At 42.7% G+C, this 22,757-nt stretch overlaps 2 protein-coding genes across 2 annotated transcripts; one reads left to right on the top strand and one right to left on the bottom strand.

The window, feature by feature from the left end:
• Positions 1-7,281: 7,281 nt before the first annotated feature.
• Positions 7,282-12,650, bottom strand: LOC127777012 (26S proteasome regulatory subunit 8 homolog A-like). Its single transcript, XM_052303532.1, has 4 exons — positions 12,613-12,650; positions 12,175-12,470; positions 11,824-11,897; positions 7,282-7,537 (listed from the first exon to the last, which is right to left on the bottom strand). Exons 1-4 carry the CDS (start codon positions 12,648-12,650, stop codon positions 7,490-7,492), a joined length of 456 nt encoding a protein of 151 aa, XP_052159492.1. The 3' UTR covers positions 7,282-7,489.
• Positions 12,651-16,757: 4,107 nt separating this feature from the next.
• Positions 16,758-17,272, top strand: LOC127775363 (uncharacterized). The gene has a single exon (XM_052301589.1). It carries the CDS (start codon positions 16,784-16,786, stop codon positions 17,114-17,116), a length of 333 nt encoding a protein of 110 aa, XP_052157549.1. The 5' UTR covers positions 16,758-16,783; the 3' UTR covers positions 17,117-17,272.
• The last annotated feature ends 5,485 nt before the right edge of the window (positions 17,273-22,757 follow it).

The following is a 22,757-nucleotide window of genomic DNA, read 5'->3' as shown; positions in this document are numbered from 1 at the left end:
TTGTTGTTGAGCACTAACAGTGCTGGCCTACTTGCCTTTGTTGGCTCGCCATGCAGGCGCTGGTGCCTCCTACAGTCTTGCCTCGCTACTCAGGCTCAAAGGAGTCGCCGCCTCCTGTTTCCCTCGCGGAGCCACGCCGCTGCCGGCGCTACCTGCTCGCCTTTGCAACTGGCTGCTCCGGCGTGCCCGCCTGGTCGCCTCACCTCGCCCGCTTACCCAACCGCCTCTTCGCCCTGTAGGTTGCGGCTAGCTGCTCCCATCGCCACCGGCTCGCCACGAGGACTTGCCCCGCCGCCGCCCGTTTGCCTCGCCGCACTGGCTTGCCAGAGCCTCCACCGCTGCCGCCTGTCATTTCTCCTCCTAGGATTGGGGAATGGGGAATGGATAAGGAACGGTAGAGCTTTAGGTTAGTTTATGCCTCCATGGATAAAGCGGTAATCTAATATATCAAAAATCATTTTTTTTTCTTTTCATTTTCAATTCTTTAACTCACAATTGTGGGACCTATATAACTGCTATCCAAGTATCCATTCTAGAGGCAAACGGCGATTTCGTTTTTTAAAAACAGGGATAAAATCGCAAACCCTAAAAAGTTAGGGCAAAATCATAATTACAATTGAATGTAGGGGCATGAACACATTGCCCCTATATAAATTCACTAGAACTACACTATAACAATAATATAACTTATATATATATATATCTACTATTATAAAAATTTAAGGTGTTTTATCAAGGATTTTAGTACGTCACTGCCTGATTGTGTCGGACACAGTTGCCGTAAACTTCTGGTGTTCCCGTTTCTTTCCGCTTTTTCTTCTGTTGGAATCGCTCGTGTCGGATGCGAGAATCATGGAGCAACTTTATTTTTGAGTTTTTCCATCCTCCGTTTTCCTCTCGTAACACCTTGATCGCTCGGTTGTGCTCTCAACGTGGCTGATGGCATCGCACGCACCACACCCTTCCCCCACAGCGCCGGACCCGGCATTGAGGCTTATAGCCGGCCAGCGAGATTCAACGGAGAGGTAGATCAATTTACACATTTATCCTTCCTCGATCCATTATGTCTCGAGTTGTGTTTGTATGCTCGGTGTAGATATCATACTTCTGCATACCTGGCTACCAGTTCCAGCCCATCTTGAATTCAGGAAGTTCATGCGTGGTGCATATCTATATATCTACCTAATAAAAATATGTAATGATTGCAGTGAAAATTTCCATCCGTCCTCACCTAAATTCTTTCGTTCGCAACATCCGAGTTCAAGAAACAAAATCATCCAGAGTCTATGTCAAATAACACAAAAAAATTAAATCAATTCGTGTTACATCCCAAATACAAGAATTGAAAAATGGCAAACGAAGGAAAAAAAACAATCAAACAAAAATCTAGCCACTGGACCTCGTCGGAAACACGAGCGGTACGAGTTTGCCACCGTCGAGCTTTAGCTACCGCCACCGCCTTCGAGCTGCTGCCACCGCCTCCCAAGGCCAGATCCGGTGAGGAGGAGGCGCGGAGTGGCCACCGGCAGTGGCTTGGTTGAGTTGTCACCGCCGCCCATCACCACCTCCCAAGGTTAGATCCGATGAGCCTCAAGCCTGATCTGGTGAGGAGCGGGGCAGCGTTGGCACCCGGACAAGGAGGAAAGGAGCTAATTGTGGGTAGAGTGAGAGCGCCGGTGAGGGGAGGACAAGGGGGAGTGGTGACGCCGGTGGGGATAGGGAGGGAGGGAGAGAGGCGTCGCCGGTGGGGATAGATGGCCCACGACATAGAGTGGCGACGCTGATGGGGGGACAGGGAAGGAGAGCACCAGATGGGGAGAGGCAGCCCATCGTGACTCGTGAGGGTAGGGGAGGGGGAAAAGTGAATCTAGGTTATGGTTTTTGCACATCGGCGGTTTTGATGGATTTGGAACCGATTCGAGCCGTCCATCAAAATAAATGACTCAGATCGATCCCGCGTTAGGCCAGTCTCCATCCCCGGGCCGCAGCATTGCTGAGCCGCACACCTTTCATGGGCTGTGCGCGTGAATGCTCTAGCAAGCCTGTGGGGGTCCAACGGGGTCTTTTCTAAAAAACTTTCTTTATTTCTTTAGAAATATATATTCTTAAATAAACTAAACCCTAATATCTAATATTTTTATATATTTGTTATAATTTTAGTTTTCCCGTTGCAACGCACGGGCTTTTTTTCTAGTATTAAATAATATATGCAACTTTATATCTAATTTGTATAGAGATAATAATATAGTTACAGTATAATTACACTATAATTACAATATAGTTAAAGTGTAATTACACTGTAAGGGTGTAACTGAAGTATAACTAACATGTAACTTGCTAATTTTTGAAAAAACTTGCAAGAGATTAAGTGGCTAGCACACATAGCTGGTGGGATCGAGGTCCTGGGTTCGAACCCCATGCAGCGGGATTTTTTCCATGAACGCGCCAACACGAATCTTGAGCTGAATTTATGAATTACATTATTGGAAATGTAAAAGTTTTTTGTGTGAGAATTATAGTTATGAGTTTGATTGATGTGTGATACATTATTTATGACAAAATATTTTTAGATAATAAGATAAAAAATATGTATTTATTTTATTTTTTAAAAAGTTATAAAAATGAGGAGCATTCATACAAAAATAGGAATGCGAATGCTCACCATATTTTTTTCTATGAATGTTCCCGATAAAAAAAATCTATTTTCCTATTAAATTTCAAATAAAAATTTTAATTTATTACATTTGTTTTATTTTCAAAATTTATGTCAAAATTTTCTACACTAATTATTTAGTCTCATTTTCTACATAAAATGCACATATTATGTACTCAAGCAAAATTTTCAATCGTTTTTCAAACTAATATTAAAACCTAAATCATGAAGGGCATTAAAGACATTTGCACCAACTTACCGGTGAAATGATCGAAAATGTGACGGCAGAGATATGGAAGGGATCAACTTAAAATTTTAGGGGCATAGAAGGGATCTGATAAATTTTAGGATATAAAAGGGATTGAGTGATTTTTATGGGTATAAATAAAATTTACGCAATTCATTATTGTTGGTGAGCTCGCCTAACCGACCCAGCTCACAACATAGTACTACACGAATATATACACGTTCCGTCTCCTAGGCACCGACACCTGGCACCTTCAGGCTGCAGCAGTGCAGCGCAGCACTAGCTGTGCGTACAGTATGAAGTCTCTGGATAGCAGACTATTAGTTAGCTATAAATATATTTTAATGAGATAAAATACGAGAGAGAAGAGCAGTGGGATACATATCTATAGCCAGCTGCAGCACGGACTTCAAGACGTAATGTGTATATGAAAGATGGAACCATATATGAATAGTATAGTAAGTAACTGTTATATAAATTAGCTATTAGATTGACTATAGATGAATTGGAGCTAATAGTAAGCTACACTGTTAAATTTGCTCTGAAAAGTGCCTATATCTATGCACTGCTCACAGCGCATGAGTGCATGTCTGCATGAGCAGCTAGCTAAGCGTAGAGGTAAGTACTATTAACCAGTAGTACTATAGCTAGGGCTAGCTCCAATGGCTGATGGGGCGATGCGCGCTACCTTGGAGTTGGACGGAACAACCAGCTGCAACAGGGTGGCCGCCACGCGGCCGCCGTCGCGATCATCCGCCGCCGCCGCCGCCGGCTGCTGCTCCTCGACTTCGGCCGTGCCTTGATGCTACTCGGCGCCCTCGTCCTCACTCGCCAGCTGATCACCACGACGAGCAGCGACGCCGAGCTATACCTGTATCATGTGTACGACGTCTTGGTGGCGCTCCTCCTGTGGCTGCTCGGCGTGGCGCTCGCGACGCTGTCGCTCGTCGTCGCGCCGCGCTTCCCGTGGCTCGCGCTCGCCGGCGCCACCGTCGCGGCGGCGGCGCTCCGCAACCACCACCTTCTACTTGGCGACCTCTAGTCACTCCCCAAAGCCATGCTGCATTATTCTCTGATGCCTGCATTCCATCGGTGATCATCATCTCTTCTTCCGTGCTCTGCTCTCCAGAAGAAATCTCGCTTTATGTTGTGTTATTGCTTTAGATAGGCCCCTACTCGTATCTTATCATGCTTCCATCTATATTTTTACAATTCAAATCGTGTGTCACTGTAATGGAAACGTGGAATAACGATGACTTTCAAGTGCCATGTGTGAAAAAACTAGTTCCGAGAATTTGTTATATAAAGGAGACCTACTAAATATATAATACTAACAGTTAATTAAACTTTCTAGAACCTCTTTTAAGCTGTCACGTGGCACTCTACAAATCCTTGTAAGGCACCGTTCAATCTCCAACTATGGAGAGAGAATTTTGTGGCACGCAAAACGATAAACCTCATTAGCATAGAATTAATTAAGTATTAACTATTATAAATTTAAAAAATAGATTTATTTGATTTTCTAAAACAACTTTCATATAGAAATTAAACTTTTTTTAAAAAGCGCACAATTTAACATTTTAAAAAACATGCTAATAGAAAACGAGAAAGTTTAATTTTAAAGTTAAAGAATAGAACATGGCCTAAATTGTCCCATGGCACTGTAATAAATCGATCGATGGATCCACTATTTTAAGCTATTAAATTTTTTTTTTTAAAAAAAAGTTAAAAGTGGGCCCATACACAACACTTCTCCTGCCGGTAGACCCAAGAGAAAGAAAGCGAAGAAAAAAAAACATACACAGTATTCGCCGGAGAAAAAAACGAAAAACATATGTAATGTACGAATTTGCTATAGGTTTGTCGACAGATTTTTAGATTAAAATCACACGGATTTTGAATGGTTCGGATTGACATTTGAGATTGGTGCTTCTATATATATATATATATATATATATATATATGTGTGTGTGTGTGTGTGTGTGTGTGTGTGTGTGTGTGTGTGTGTGTGTGTGTGTGTGTGTGTGTGTGTGTGTGTGTGAGGTCGAAAAACATGTAGGACATGCGTAGGTGGAGCGTTGAATCTGTGACTTCTGCTTGAGGGAGCAAGGTCTCTATCAACTGAGTAAAGTGGTAATGTTAGCAAGTGAACCAAAATAAAAATTACATTCTAGTTACAAGGTAACCACACACTAATTACACTTTAGTTACATTGTAATTACACTAAATAACTAAAATTATATTTGTAAATTCAGTTGATATGACATGTAAATACACTGTAATTTTGATAAAAATATTATGTAAGTAAATATGTTTTTGTTATTTTCTTGAAAATATAAAATTACAATCCTATATAACTAAAATTACATTTTTAAATTCAGTTGAAATGACATGTGAGTGCGCTGTAATTTTAATAAAAAGTTATGTAAGTAAATATGTATATTTTCTTTTATAATCCGTTGGATGTAAATCTAAGGGAAGAAAAAATTTGGGTGATTTTTTTTTTAAGAAATCACCCGACAAATAGATAAAAAGCATAATATTTATTAGCACTGTTAAAACCTATATACAAACATATCACATCAACCCATTAAGCACATATAGCTCAACATGTAAGCATATACAGCATGAAAATCAGTGGAGAAGAAAATCCAGATTACAAACGGATTTTTAAGCAGGTATCAGCCACTAATCTCCAGAGCATCGATTTAAATAATGAACAACAATTAATCAAGCAGACAACCTTTCAAACCGCAAACGGCAGGAAACAAATTCAAATAAAGCTCTAAACAACACCACTGTGATACAACTCGCTGCCCCCATTCTTTTTCTCAACTTCAAACTTCAACTTCTCCGTTTTTTTGTTAGCACGCTTTTTAACTATATAGAAGTTGTTTAAAAAATCAAATAAATATGTTTTAATTTTTTAATAGTTAATGTATACTTAATTAATTATGTGCTGATGAATTTTCTCGTTTCGCGTGCGCTCAAAATTTTCCTCCAACCCATGCATGAATCAAACGGAGAGATTCAGCTAAAGCTCCTCTGCAATGTTAGGTTACGTTCTCAAAGCACATTTACAGAAGCATCAATTAATGGTCAGTTTTTGTGAGAGGGGGCGCTGCCGACCAAGCATACGCCGAGACAACCAAGCCCGGCCAGGAATGAGTACTCTCTCCATACTCCCTCCATACTCATAAAGAAAGTCGTTTAAAATAACGATACGGTCTCCAAAACACAATTTTAACTTCTTATTTTTATAAAAATATTTATTGAAAATGATATATGTATACTTTTATGAAAGTATTTTTCAAGACAAATCTATACATATAAATTTTACATTTTCAAATTCAACAACTTTAGAGTTATTAATGATTTATATTCCCAAGGTTTGACTTAAACATTATCCTAAACGACTTCATTTATGAGTATGGAGTAGTACTCGCAAAGGAAGTCGTTTAGGACAGCGACACGGTCTCCAAAACACAACTTTGACTTCTTGTTTCTATAAAAATATTTATTGAAAAGTGATATATGTATATTTTTATAAAAGTATTTTTCAAGACAAATCTATTCATATAACTTTTACATTTTTAAATTCAACAACTTAAGAGTTATTCATGATTTATATTTCCAAAGTTTGACTTAAACATTGTCCTAAACGACTTTCTTTATGAGTACGGAAATCTGGGAGATAACTAGCTAGAGCCTAGAGCATCCATATGCATACCGTCAAGAACATGAAGAACTTGATCTAAGCACTCCCTGCTGCCTGCAGGGAACATCCCAGGAAGGCACTGAAATGACTTATTAAGATACCTCTGATACGTTAGACTATGTTTGAAGTTTAAAGTACAGTCACGTTAATAGATAACCCTCAAGCACTGCAAGCGAATGAAACTGCAGCATCACATGTAGACATAGATAAACTGTGTAGCGATTAATTTCAACTGCTTCCCGCTGCTTATCCAACGAAGAAAAACAAGGGATCATGTTCAGCTTATCTGGCATATCTAAGTGAATCAGTTTATAATAATGACAAGGATTAAACAAAAACCTTGCTAGAAGATGCACTATATTGCAGCATCCATATAGAATATGCTACAACAGCGATAGAAAAAGGCTACAGAAGGAGAGTGCACACAAATAGCAGAAAAGTATCAGATTGGTATTGACTGGAACTTCCAGTTTGAATATGGAAGTACCTGTCTAAAGCCCAATATTTAGGCCAAGACAAGAAACAAACTAACCAAGAGATCAGTCTACTCTAGGCACAAACACAAAATCTACTTAAAATAAAATGTGACAATCAGTGTATATGAGCAGTAAATAAGGTCACCAACAAGCACAAGACAACACAAGAGTAGAACGGATAATTTAATCGCAAAAATGATAAATGTGAAGGTAACAAGAGGAGGGATATGACTAATTTGTTTATCGAAATTTGGATACATTTACATTGAGAGAATCTGAATAACCGGGTTTCTCTCGATCCTAATCCTCAGGCCCCAACAAGCTAGAACACCAAGGTCAAGCCTAGTATCCACTCAATTTGCTCCTTTCCTTTGCTCAGGCAGAATAGAAAGCCTTCATAAACTTCTTGGACACTCCACAAACGTCATATGCTCATGGGCAGCCTGCTAAGAGGAAAAGCACTTTTCATCTCTCATCAATAGTGTCTACCGAGTAGGTTTATTTATCCCTTTTCTTATTTGTCTTCTTAGATAGTTATAGCAGTCCATATTCACAGCAAGTTTAATAGTATAGCTAACTATTAGTTTAATAGTATAGCTAACTATTAGAGCAGGTACAATAGCAGACTATTAGCCAGCTACAAACATATTTTAATGAGATAAAAGATGAGAGAGAAGAGCAGCGGGCTACAGATCTGCAGCCAGCTGCAGCACGGACTCCAAGACGCAATGTGTGTATGACAGTGAGACCATATACTAATAGTATAGTAAGCAAGTATTGTATAAATTAGCTATTAGATTAGCTATAGATGAATTGGAGCTAGTAGTTGGCTAAGCAAGTTTAATAGTATAGCCTACTACTAGCTCCAATTCATCTATAGCCAATCTAATAGCCAATTTATACAATAGTTGCTTGCTATACTATTAGTATATGGTCCCACCTGTCATACACATATTGCGTCTTGGAGTCCGCGCTGCAGCTGGCTACAAATTTGTAGCCCGCTGCTCTTCTCTCTCATCTTTTATCTCATTAAAATATGTTTACAGCTAACTAATAGCCTGCTATTGTACCTTCTCTTAGCTCCAAATCACCTATAGTCAACTTAATAGCCAATTCATACATTAGTTACTTACTACACTATTAATACCTGGTCCCATCTGTCATGCACACAGTGTCTTGGAGTTCGTGCTACAGCTGGCTACAAATCGATATGTAGCTCGCTGCTTTTCTCTCTCCTCTTTTATCTCCTTAAAATATGTTTATAGCTGGCTTATAGCTTGCTATTGTACCTGCTCTCATTAGGTGTGAGGTGTCTGTCATGATGAGCAGTGGTTCCATAGACATATCATGGTTCAGATTCTTCCCCTCTTATGTAATGATTTAGTAGTAGTTCATAAGAAAGCCTTCTAGGAAATGAAATTTCTTTCTCAAAAAAAATAAAAAGAAAAAAGAAAGAGAAAACATAACTCATGACCAACTAATCACTCTTGGGGGCTTTCTTAATAACAATAAGAAAGATGAATATTATGGAATAAGGTCAAATCCAATTCATGGGAGATCTAGGCATCCAGCTCTACATTGAAATGTGATTCTTCATCATCGGACTTCTCCTTGAGTGGTTGGCAATCCATTGGGATCTTTTGATCAAAAGAATTAATAAAACTTACAAAGCCATTATGCTCTTAGAATTATAATAAGATTACCCTCTATGATGTCGGTTTCTTTTTGTCATTCTTTCAACCTCTTAGTAGCGAAGATCATTTTGTGTCACTTAAGTGGGCAGATAACTGGGATCCACCTACGCGTCGGGCGCCCGATGGTTTTGGGGAAAAATCGGGCGCTGACATCATCACGACGCATGCGTACAAAAACACTTTAAACTATTTTTTCTCTTAAATTATTTATCCAAATCCTGATCCGATTGCACCATTAAATTCGTTGCAATTAAATCTTCAAAACAAGACCACATATGGATATATTCCGACGAAATTTTTTTTAGCTTATTATTGAATTATTTTTAAATGTTGCACAAAGTTCCACCAGGTATATCGGAATTGTTTCACTAAGTAGATCGAAAATATTTCAATCGTTTAAATAGGACGTTGTTTCACCTTATATAAAAACAATGTTTCAGCAAATAGCAAAAGAATGTTTCAGTTATAAGATACTAGGTGAAACATTTGATCTATACATAGTGAAACATTATAAATATACTAGGTGAAACATTTTTGGTGGAACAATAAATGAAACGAATTCCATTAATAGAGAGGGTTTCCAAAATATGTGGGTGATTTGTTGCAAAAGAATGTTTCAGTTCACTGCAATAATAGATCTATACATAGTGAAACGTTGTGAGTATATTAGGTGGAACAAAAAAAGAAAACGAATTCCCTTAATAGATGATTTCCAAAATATGTGGGTGATTTGTTGCAAAAGAATATATTTTAATTCACTGCAACATTAGATCTATACATAGTGAAACATTGTGAGCGTGCGGGCCGGAGGGGGAGGCGACATCGGCGGGTGCGCACGGGCGCGCGGGACGGAGGGGGAGGCGGCACCGGCGGGTGCACGGGTCGGAGGCAGAGACGGCACCGGCGTGCGCGGGCCGGAGGGGGAGGCGGCACCGGCGGGTGCTGGGGCCGGATGCGGAGGTCCCAACGCCGTCCGCCCCTCCGCCGGTGCCTCCCCCCGCCTCTCGGCTGCCAACGCCACCGACGCCTCCCTCACCTCCGCCACCGACCGTGCTAGCCGCCGGATCCAGCCTCCACAAGGCCGGGGACACGCAGATCTGAACGCCAGGTACCGCGTCCTCCATCCCCACCCACCGGCCACCTCGGTGAGGTTTCTTCTTGTTGTTTTTTTTTACTTAAATCTTCTTCTTCTTGTTGTTGTTGTTGATTTGAGGTGTTTGGTTTGAGGATGTGGGCTCTAATGGTGGTTTCTTGCAGCATAGGAGTGCCATCATCCGTTGGCCAGTGTGCCCCTTCTATGAATGAGATGATATTGTTGTATGATAATTTCTTGCCATCCCCTTTTATGAATGATTGCTATATGAGATCTATCAGTTTGAAATTTTTGTGATGGTGATGAATGTGACTGTGATGAGATCTATCAGTTTGAAGTTTTTGTGATGGTGATGACTGTTACTGTGATGAGCAAACCACCATGGCAGCGTGCGCCAATTTTCTTGCTAGGTTTTCACACCTGTGACGGGTTGCAATCTATTTTTCTTTTTCTTTTTGCTGGGTTATAGACATCACTGACGGCTCACAAACTAATGGGCCGTTTGAGATAATAGTTATCTGTGACGGGTTCTATACGTGGCCCGTCACAGGGGCTGGTCACCACTGACAGGCCTTCACCCGTCAAAGGTGAGGAGAGTCATCACTGACTACTAATCTCTGACGAGGGGCCGAATCCGTCAGAGGTGATGGTTTAGGCCCGTCACAGGTAGCCTGATCCGACATAGTGGCCATCCGCCGTTTCCACCGATCATAGTTCTCTCTGCTCTCTGCTGTCTTGAGTATAAAAATGAAAATGAAACAAATATATGCCATATGAATGAAAATGAAACAAATAATATGCCATATGAAGTGAACATATAGAAGTTCTTGAAGGTTCCTGTTTAATTCACTGATTATTAATGATCGCATCTGCAGATTATATAGGGAGAAAAACAACATGGCTATTTACTGTCAACATATCATATTTATGTATAGCTCAGCTCACTTTTGGGTGATGCCGAAAGAAAGCACAGATTCTATCCAAATTTAAAATATATGCAGACATGATCAGACTAAAACAAAGAAAACAAAGGGTTTGCAAACAAAATATGGGGCTGTCTATGTATCATGTGACAGAAAATCCCACCTCCTATCATTCAAATTTTAGACCATTGGATGTGCTTTAAGATTCGTGCAGCCCCTTAACCCTAACTCCTCTTCCTCCTCCCTCGGTTCCAGATCACGCCTCCACCCTCCTCCTCCCGTCCCACACGCGATCCGCCGCCGCCGCCACCGCCACCGCCCCACCGCATCGCCGCCCGCCTCGCCGACTGGCCGGAAAAGATCAACGGCGCCAGCGAGCCCCCCCTCCCTCCCCAGCGAGCCCCCTCCCCCTCCCCCTCCCCCTTCCCGCCTCACTTTCTCCTCATGGCGGGTGACGACGAGGTGCCCCTGCCCCGCCGTCTTCCCCATTTCCGGCGGCTCCCCGCCGCCGGATCCGCCACCACCGGCCACCGCCTCTTAATCCCACACTTGCTTTGCCCCCACCGCCGGCGCCGGCGCCTCCATCCCCGCGGCTTCGGCGACGCCGCCGCCGTCTCACCGCCCGCCGGAGTCCACCGCCCACTGCCGGTCCTCCGCCACCCACGGCCATCCCTCTAAGCCCCGAGGAAACCCCTCTCTTCCCCCTCCCCCAACCCCCCCCCCCCCCTCCTACCCTCACCCCAACCCCAAACCCTAACCCGCCGAAGTTGGGGTGTTGCCGGCGCCGGAGAAGAAGGGGAGCCCGCCGGAGTTGGAGGAGAGAAGCCGATGCACGAATCTTGGCATGGATCCAATGGTCCAAAACCTATAAGATTTTATCCCCAAATTTCATTTGAATGTCATATAGCAATCCCGACAAAAATATATCTGTTTTCCCAAATTATGCCCAAAGCAAAACTGATGAGCACAAACGCAATATATAGTACAAAAAGGTAAGAAAGAAAGAAAGGGATGTGTACCTTCAGTGGAACGTTGAACTTGGGAATAACCTTGAAAAAGCCATCATCATGCAACTCTTCCCGCAGCATCCTAACTGCAACGTCGAAATCGCAAGGGACAAGAGGAGTACATTATGATACAAAAGCACAAATTTAGCGTATATGATCACAGAAATATGTTTGCTTAGTCGCTAATAATCTCAATACAAAAAAAAAAGGTTATTTGCCCATTACTACTTTATCCACCAACGGGAAACACACGGATGCTAAACAAAGAAATCATGAAACTGAAATCTTGATGCAAAACCTAAGTCCGTAGGGATTAAACCAAACCAGGGGGAGGGATCGCCGGGGGGTGCGTTCGTTCGTTACCTCGGGAGTTGAGTTCGTCGCGCTGGGCCTCGAGGCGGCGGAGCTCGTCGTTGCCATGGCGGATCTGGAGCTCCAGCTCGCGGATGCGCCGCTTGTAGTACAGACGCAGCGCCTCTCCTCCGCCGACGAGGAGGGCTGGCCGCTGGGAGATGGCCACCTTCGCGGCTTCGCCATCGCTCTCGGTTCGATCGCTCGCCCCGCTGATCGAGTTCGCGTTCGTGTTGGGCTGGGCTTCTTTCTGGGTTCGTGGCCTCGTGGGGTTATGGCCTCTCTCAATTCTTACGTCTGTTGCCCACCTAAACCAGAGGTTGTTATAGATACCCTAACAAAACTTCGTAAGAAGATATCGCGAGAAATAGTTGAGGTTCAAACTCTATCTCAAAAGAAAAATCGATGTTTTACTAGCCACAAGCTTTATGTTCGGCGCAGTACTAATACTGGAACTTATGAGCAAGAATTGCTCTATCAATCACCATCTACTTTAGACATATCTTCTGAAACTTTTTTCAAATCCAAAGTGACTCGGACAGGGGGGAAGCCAGGATAGATGTCGCCGGGGTCACTATTAATTAACGATCCTAACAATTGGCTATAGCTTCTAATAATTTTAAGTCTATTTTTGTAGTAGTGGTTATCTTTTATATATCAGGGGTGTTTAGATTTATGGGTGTAAAGTTTTGGCGTGTCACATCGGATATTATATAGGGTGTCACATGGGGTGTTCGGGCGCTAATGAAAAAACTAATTACAGAATCCGTCAGTAAACAACGAGACAAATTTATTAACCCTAATTAATCCGTCATTAGTAAATGTTTACTGTAGCACCACATTATCAAATCATGGAGCAATTAGGATTAAAAGATTTGTCTCGCAAATTAGTCACAATATGTACAATTAGTTATTTTTAGCCTATATTGAATACTTCATGCAAGTGTTCAAACATTCGATGTGACAGGGTGTAAAATTTTTATGTGGGATCTAAATAGGGCCTCAATTACAACCACATCATTATTGTACTAGGTTACTATATTTGAGAAAAGAATATAATAACCTCTTATATAGCGAAAATCACCTTTGTTATATTCCCCCATGCTCATGCCGCATGATCATGTAACTGAACTTGAAAAATCAAACGCTCATATTTCAAAACTCTAATTTCCTCAAATTCAGACTTGAGAGACCAAACTCAACCAAATTGTGATGATAATCAAGAAATAATAATAGGATTAGTGGGTTACTAGAGCAATTAATCCTAAATAAGGGCCACTTTGTGAGCTCCAATCTAAAATGTATATGTATATCTATGTAGACTGACGTATAATCACAATTGCTAACTAAATTTCTATTTGCTAGCTGATAATAGTATGATTCCTTGCCACCAGTTGAGCTTTAACGAATCAATCACTAGGTCTAGTGTTTTCTTTGATCGGGATCATAGCTGTAAAATAGGAAGGAGTATAAGGGACTCATAGGAAATCATTGGGGTCTACTGACCCCAATAACCTGCTGTAGCTTCGCCCCTGGACTCGGATGTCAACTCTCAAGTGACTCGGATGGGTAGACAGGTGGTGAGTTGGAGTCGGATATCTCTACTACCGATTGCAGGGTGCTAAGGGCACCCATAATGGTTATATATAGGCTCTCTATAAGGAATCTATGTCAGCATATTTTTCTACTTGGAAGAGATTAAATGAAGAGAGAGAGCAAAGCTATCTACTAACCTGGAGATAGTCTATAGAGAAAAACGAGGCAATGGATTAGAGAGTTATAGATACCCATGTAGACGTACTATTGAGGTGGTTTACTATTAATCTAGTCTATTGCTGAGATATACATGTTTTATAGAGTGCACCTTACTTTACCCTTGCGGGTGCTCTAATTGTGGGATGTCATTTGGCCACGTGGCATCCTGAAAAAATTGGCTAACCATCTCCAAAATTTGACACGTGTCAATATGTTATTATCTCTAGAAAATTCACTGTCTCTTTGTACGCCAGCTGATTGGTTCCTTTGCTGTCCATCCGGGTTGTGACACGTGGAACTTACAGACTGAAACAAGACGCACGTATGAATGAAGAAAAAAAATACTGGTAAATCTCCTGCCATCACGCAGCCTCGCGTGTTATCACGCTCTTCTGGATCTTTCGCGTGGCCGCGTGCACATATTAGGCTGAGCCGAACACCCGTCCACACAATGAGCCCAATGGGCTTACCCCCTTGGGCCATGGCAGTGCGTGCACAAATACACAATGCATGAGGACTGAACGCCTGAACCAGCTGCAGTGCCATCGATCCACGAGTACGGTACAGCCATGCGTTAGTGAGAACCGAAAAGGGGAAAAAAAAAAACCTCAGCCACAAAGCGCAATTTTTTTTTTTTAGAAATACACTACAGCATGTCTCGCTATCTGACTCTCGCTATCTGACTTGTATATTGCTTAACACTTAAACGGACATAGACGTGTATCGTTATCAACGGATATGTCGTCTACCACTAAAATAATAATTAGCCTTAAATACGAGCGTTTATATTTACAATGTGCATTAGGTTATATTTTGAAACATATAATTTAGCTTTGATTTTATCCTATATTTCTAGAAAAAAATAATAATTAGTAGCAAGTATAAACATCATGAACATATTTTTCTTCTAACTCTACAGTTTTAACAACTTATAGGCAAAACTTTTGAATTTATAAAGGTGAGATGGAGTATTCATAAAACACACATTTCTTTCCCTCTAATACCACCTTCATCAATTTGTTAATTTGTTAGCGTATATTATTATGATGCAGTGTTTCTTACTCAGTATCCCAAAAATAAATCTAAAAACACACCAAAAGGATATTTTAAAGGTACGACATTGATACAACTTTAAGTATTGGATTAATTGCTTAAAAAAATCTCACGTTCTAAATAATCTCTAAGTAGTATACAAATATTCCAAAAAAAGGTTTTACGGGCTAAATTGGCACGCTGATTTTCTAGTCTGATGATAATGCGGTTCATTTCCATTTCCGTTTGGTACAGCCGTAACTTTAGCTTCATCTTTTTCGAGGCTGCAGCTGAACCAAATAGTTTTAGCTCTATCGAAGAAAGGAGTTATACTGATTGGAATGCTCTCACAGTAAAAAAAACAAGGAAGTAGAGCTGGATTTTAGACAGTTCTACAACTACTTAAATTTAAAAGTTAGAACTCTACCAAACGGATAGTTAATTGGAATTTTGGATGATGGTCTTTTAAAAACTCGATTGCAGGAATAAAATTTTACGGCTTGAAACTTACAAAATGATTAGAAAAGATAGCATGTCTCAGCGATTTGTAAAAAAGTGAACAAATAAAAATCTACAATACCACTAAACTATTGCTTTATTTTGGGGACATTGCTTACCATTGAAAAAACAACTAACCGTAAATACGAACACCCATGTCAAATATACTATCACTGATAAAATAATCAATTGTAAATTCAAGCACACATATTAGTATAGTACTTTAACTCGATTGGATAGAAGAAACCTAACTAATTTAAGCTATGCCTCACAACAAAAAGGTATAAATTTTTTAAGGCTTCTTTTTTTTTCTTGCGTTTGCTAGTTTATGCTTTTAAGATGTTTATACTTTTTACTCCCCTCATTCACTGTTTAAATACAATGGGAATTAGTGAAATCAATGAGAGTTCAAACTTCGAAACACTGAATACATGTTATTTTGGATTGAAATCAAATCGAATCAGTCAAATTCAAATAGGAGGAGGAACATAGGCATTCTTCCTTTCTTCAGCGGGCACCATTGAATTCAGATACTGCTTCGCCTAGTCTCTGTCCAAGACTCCACATTTTCTGATGGTGATGGGGAACTCTGAAACTATAGGAGGAAGAATAAAATGAAGAATGCAGAAATGAATAGTAATTGGTGTTTTTTAATTCTTCTTCAATTCCACCTTAGGATCCAACTTCAGTCCAAATCCAAAGTAATGCAATTGCCACTAGATCAGGCTAGAGCTTCAAATTCAACTCCAAAAACCTCCGTAAAGTGGCACACACAGAGGCAAAATCCTGGATTCGTCACTGCCCATCAACATCTGCTTTCGCCTCCCAATTCCTGCTTTCTTGAAATCTGCTTTCGCCGAATTCATGCCTTCTTGAATTATGCTTTCTTAGACCCTCTTTAGATGGGACTAAAACTAGTCTCTATCACATCGAATGTTTGGACACTAATTATAAATATTAAACGTAGACTATTAATAAAACCCATCTATAATCTTGTACTAATTCGCGAGACGAATCTATTGAGCCTAATTAATCCATGATTAGCCTATGTGATGCTACAATAAACATTCTCTAATTATGAATTAATTGGGCTTAAAAAATTTGTCTCGCGAATTAGCTTTCATTTATGTAATTACTTTTATAAGTAGTCTATATTTAATAGACTAAATTAGTGTCTAAATACAGGATCTAAAGTTAAGTCTCTAGATCCAAACGCTGAATTGTGGTTTACTACGACTACGAGTGCTATAAATAGAGGAGACCAATAGAGAGCATCAGAGCAAAGTACTCCTAAAAGACAGCCACACACACTGAGACACCCAAGAAGCTGCCTCCAATGGCGGATTGGGCGATGCACCACTACCTCCTACTAGCCAACCAGCAACGCCACCGAGCCCTCGCCGACGTCGCCGTCCGCCGCCGCCAGCTGCTCCTCGACTCCGGCCGCGTCTTCATGCTCCTCGGCGCCGTCATCCTCATGCACATGCTCACCACTACCGGCGGCGGAGCATCGTCCGGCTGCACCCGCGGCGCCGAACCTTGCGTCGCCCTCCTCCTGTGGCTGCTCGGCGCGGCGCTCGCCATGCTGTCGCTCGTCGCCGGCCGATTCCCCGTTCTCGCTGCCGCCATTGCTGAGGAGCTCGGTGATCACCTGCTTGGTGGTCTCTAGTCTCTCTAGTTCTCCTCCGTGTCCGGTGGTCATCTTCTTCTCCGTGCTTTTGCTCTGGAGTTGAGTACGGATCTGTGTGTACTGCATTCTTGCTTAATTAGTGCCCTACACGTTATGCTTTCGAAACATCATCTTTTTTCAGTATAGTTCAATAAATTTCAGCTCAAATTTGTCCTCCAAGACGAGTTCTCCATCCAAACGAAACTTATGGTGTTCCGTTGTTTGGGCCGATTTTATATGTTGGAAATGTACAGACTTCATAGTACTGTGTTTCTTTTTTGGAATAAGTTCACCGGAGGTTCCTCAACTTAACAGCGAGATTTTTTTATGTCCTTTAACCATAAAACCAGAAATATACACCCCTAAACTTTCACAATCCGTGCACAAGAGGTCCTATGGCAGTATACGTGAGTGGTTTCGCTGACGTGACATCCTAGTCAGCAAAAATAAATAAATAAGTGGGGCCCATATGTAAGTGAGAGAAAACGATACGGGCCCCACATCCCTTCTTTTTCCCCCTTTCTTCTCCTCTCGTCTTCTTCGACGGGGCGAGATGGGTGGGGCAACGGCCGGCAAGAGCGGCGGCGGCGGCGGCGGCGGCGGAGGGCGAGCGCGGCCGCGGCAAGCGAAGCAGGCAGGAGCGGGGCGACGGCCGGCGAGAACGGCGGCGGACTGAGGGCGACCGCGGCGGGAGGTGGGGGCGGGATTCGAGACGGGCTCCTGCTCTGGAAGGGGATCCCCGCGGCCGACGGAGATGTCGCCGCCGGTGGCGGAGGAGGGCGCGAAGAGGGCGAGGAGGAGGGAGGACGCAATCCAGACGACGACGGACGTGAGCACACAAAACTGAAGGTGCAGTCGAATGCCGAGCGTGCCAAGGCCGGACCTGAGCTTGCCAGGGATGCTCATGAGGTCGAAGAACGGCAGGTCGCCGGGCTTGGACGGCACCAGCCTTAGCTTCTCCTCCCACAGCACGAACCGCGGCGCGTTGGGGTCCCCGAACACGAAATCATCCTTGAGCCCGCTGTCCACCTACGCGCCCAATCCAAGCACCACCATTCCATTCATGTCCTCGCCGCCGTGAGAGAATCAGAAGGGGTGGGGGAGGAGGAGGAGGATGGAGAAGGGAGCAAGAAGGCGTACGGCCATGGTGAGGACGGGGTCGGAAGGCTGGAAGCTGTTGGGCCCCTCCTCCCAGAGATAGCCCTCGTTGGCGCGCTCGATGGTGGTGATGTTGCCGCCGGGGCGGGCGCGGGCCTCCGTGACGAGCACGTCGCCGACGCCGTGCTTGGTGGCCAGCGCCTGCACGGTGCAGAGCCCGCTGATGCCCGTCGCCACCGCGCTCGCCTACCCCCGCCGCTCCTGCCTGCATCACCTGCCGCCGCCGCGCTCGCCCGCCGCCGGCTGTCGCCCCGCCCGTCTCGGCCCGTCAAAGAAGACGAGAGAAGAGAAGAAAATAAAGGAGAATTGAGAAGAAAGGGGAAGAAAGAAGGGATGTGGGGCCCACACCGTTTTCTCTAACTACATGTGGGCCCCACATACTTTATTTATTTATTTTTGCTAACTAGGATACCACGTCAGCGAAACCGCCCACGTATACTGCCATAGGACCTTTTGTGCATGGTTTGTGAAAGTTTAGGGGTGCATATTTCTAGTTTTGTGGTTAAGAGACCTTAAAAAATCTCGCTGTTAAGTTGAGGGACCTCCGGTGTACTTATTCCTTCTTTTTTTGTTTGTTTGTTTTTTTTTTCTTTTTGAAATGAGTGTACTGTGTTCTTTGGAGTTTAGTGGGCTGCGTTGTCGCTACCGAGCAAATAGAGAACGGCCCAACCAGACAAGCAATCTTCTTACAAGCAGCCCACTTATGACAAATCTGGACCATCCGTTGGCAATTCAACGACAAATATGTTATCCTCCTCGATCTCAAGCAGCCCACTTATGACAAATATGCAGTTTGATTTGTTTTTGGTTTTCGCTTGTGAAGCCCCCGCGAGATTCGAGAAGAGGAGGAGGTGGCATGGTATACGGACGGCGACACGGTCATGAGGAGCGAGCAGAATCCCAGCGCTGCCACGAGTGACGACAACGCCGTCACCAGCAGCAGCAGCAGCAGCAGCAGCAGCACGACCGACGCCGACAAGAAGGCCTCAGCCTCACCGTTCGAGCCGCTCCGCGCCTCCGCCCCGCCTGTCATTGCTCCGGCCGCCCCCCGCCCCGCTCTGTCTCTGTCCTTCTGCTCGGCCGCCGCTCCGCCCCGCCATCGCCCGCTCCGCCGGCTTGAGAGAGAGAAGAGGGAGAGAGAGGATAGAGGGAGGAGGAATAAGAGAAGAGGGTTGTGAGGATGACGTGTGGGTCCACATGGGCTCACCATTTTTTATTATGTATGTTTACAACTGATATGTGGGTCCCACGGTTATTATTATTTTTTTCGGATCTAATTGCCACGTAGGCGCCACGTCAATGACACGCTGGACAAAGACCTAGTCAAAAAGAGCCACCTAGGCGCCACCTCAGCTAAAACCGGTCACAATACTGCCGAGGGACTTTATTTAAACGGTTTGGTAAGTTGGGGGACCCCTCGTACCTGGTTTTGCGATGAAGGGACGAAAATTGGACTGGGCGGGACCCAAAGTGAACTTATTCCAATTTAAACTGGGCTAATGATTCAGCTCAGTACTCCTTCCATTTCACAATGCCCATTTTATAGCCCACTTGCGTTACGTCTCTAGAGTAGGAATAAGTCTATTTCACCTCCCTCAACTATTGGGCTCGGTCGAATTGTATCCTAAATTGTAAAAGCGGATATGTTGCATTCTCCAACTTCAAAAACCAGTACAAATCGATTCGGTGATTTAGAAAATGGTTTATGCTGACGTGACAAATTGACCGTGGTTAGACTTGTGGAGTTAGCATAGGGCTACTGTAGGACCCACATGTAAGTACCTACTCTTCTTTTCCCCTCTCTTTCTTTCAACTCTTTCTTTTCCCAACCAAGTGGAGCAATGTGGGGGTTGCCGGCAAGCTACTTTGAGCTCGTCTACCTATCCACCGTCCTCCTAACTCCAAGCGGCTGCCTCGCCACAGGAGGTTGATAAACAAGGGACGGAACCCGCGATGACATAGGAGCTTGAGGAGGTGCTCACCACACCATCCCCAGGCCGGCCCACTTTCCCTCGCCACACCAAACTAACTTGAAGATGTTGACGTGTTCTTTAAAAATACTTAATCAACCGGGAACAGATCGCACCATGGCTTTTCAAGTTAAGAAGAAACCTTAGCCAAAATCAGTCGAGAAAGGCCATGAACCCTCACACGGATCCGCCTATTGTTCGGGGTCTTAACCCATACTTTGAAACCCTTGTCCCATGTACCAAGACTCTTCCACCATTGGTCATTTTATAATACGCGGTTTGACAAAGGGACCAACGAGTGACCTCTTTTAAATCAACTCTAGAAATTTGCCCCTAAGGGATAGGGGGAGTCGAACCCAAATCTAGTACAGTGATCTACTAGAGTTATGATACATTGACGTGCTACTAAGTTCTAGTACAGTGATAAAGTGCTACTAGAGTGCTGCAACTGCTATGCTATAGATCCGTTCTAGTTCTAAAGAATGGAGTATTTCATTTGTTGTTAAAATAAACACCACCAAATTTCACTATTATTTTTTTAGAAACATGGTACAAACGTAGATGCCCACAACATGTACACCTTATCTTATGAGCACCTCCTAAAAATTGAGCCGATATATCTTGAAATTGACAAAGTCACCATGGGTGTCTTGCTGACGACGAGTACATCACTTACCACTGAAAGAATAATTCTAAATTCAAGCATACGTGTCAAGTCAGGAATTTGAACTCGGGTAGGCTGTTTCCACCGCAAGAAATCTAACTAGTTGAGCTACTACTTGAAATTGACAAAGTCACCATGGGTGTCTTGCTGACGACGAGTACATCACTTACCACTGAAAGAATAATTCTAAATGCAAGCATACGTGTCAAGTCAGGAATTTGAACTCTGGTAGGCTGTTTCCACCGTAAGAAATCTAACTACTATGCCCGTGCGTTGCAACAGGTGAATGCTATTTTAATTTTATTATTGTTTTATGGTTTAGCTAGGATGAAAGAAATGTCCATGTGTTGCAACGGGTGAATGCTATTTTAATCTTATTATTGTTATAGGTTTAGCTATGATATGAAAATCACTGTGGGAATTCGCTTAAATATTTTTTAGAAAATCATGAGCTGTAATTAGGAGTTTGGCTTTCATATCAAGTTAGCATGCGAGTTATTCTAAAGACATTTCTTATATGACTCCTTTTGTATTTCAAAAGCAAACGAACTTAAAACTAACTTAAATACGGATGACGTACCAAAATATCGGTAAAAATATCTTCAATTTTTATAGTAGTAGAGAAGAGATTATTATTATTATTGGAGGTAGAGAGAAGTTGATCTATGTTTGGTTCGACCTACGTTACCCAGATACGGGGATACGCGATACGTGATACATCAATACGGGGATACGGCATTTCCAAAAAAAAAAAGGATAGGGGGTACGCATATATATATATATATATATATATATATATATATATATATATATATATATATATATATATATATATATATATATATATATATATATATATATATTAAAAACATAAAAAATTAAGGAAATTGCATTTATATATATTAAAATACAAAATAAATCAAGGAACTTTTATAAAGAAATAGCGATATAATACTAGTATTAGTGTAGCCGATTCCATATCAATATTCTGCAATTTTCTCTTCTATAAGCAATTCAAATTAAGAAGCGACTAAGATCCCCAAAACCACAGATTAATAGTTCAATCATATATTTCCTGATGACTTTGCATCAACATTAGCAGCCGCACTAACCAGTAACCACTAGGATTGCTAGATGCACTACCACTTGTATCTAACAAAAACGATACTAATACTTTGTCCTAAGGAAAACAAGAAAGGCACAGCAGATTCAAGCATGAAACTTTTGAAGAAGAATGGATTACCCGGCCAGGCGGTCAAGCTAAGAAAGAAAAAGTTCTGCCGTCGAGGTTGGGGGCGAAAGAGGTGCGCCGCCGCCCAGCGGCGGCTCTGCCGTCTCGCAGAGGGGACGTTGTGGCCCCTCGCACGGCAGCGACGCGCGCGGTTGCAGCCGGCTTCCGGCGGCAACGCCGGGCACGCACGAGAGACATCAGCCATCAGGTTGGGAGCTCGTGAGGTGGCGCATCCTAGATGCGAGCGAAGACGGAGGAAGGTCGTGGGCGTATCGCTGGCGTATCTCGATTTATTTATCTTTTTTTAAATCGCAAATATGTGGGATACATACAGGATACGTATTGGAGCGTATCCGATACGTATCCGTATCCGATACGGATACGTGACTATGCAGTCGTATCAGGGTAGCCCAGGGTTTGACCACTTACGTAGTTTCTTAGATTTTGAGATAGTACGAGAGTTGGTTTCAAATTTACCGAATTTTTGTATGTTTGCGATGATTATAGTACGTTTGGCTTTTAAAGGCATTATTGTTAAGAGACGCCGTGATTTAGGAATTCATGATAATGGAGAGACGTGAAATAATGGTGATGTACCCGTAGAAAGTCCTCTGACGA

The sequence above is a fragment of the Oryza glaberrima genome, chromosome 6 (assembly GCF_000147395.1).
Source record: "Oryza glaberrima chromosome 6, OglaRS2, whole genome shotgun sequence".
NCBI classification, from domain to species: Eukaryota; Viridiplantae; Streptophyta; class Magnoliopsida; order Poales; family Poaceae; genus Oryza; species Oryza glaberrima.
The sequence above is the reverse complement of the archived record's forward strand: the minus strand, read 5'-3'. Positions and strand labels throughout refer to the sequence as shown.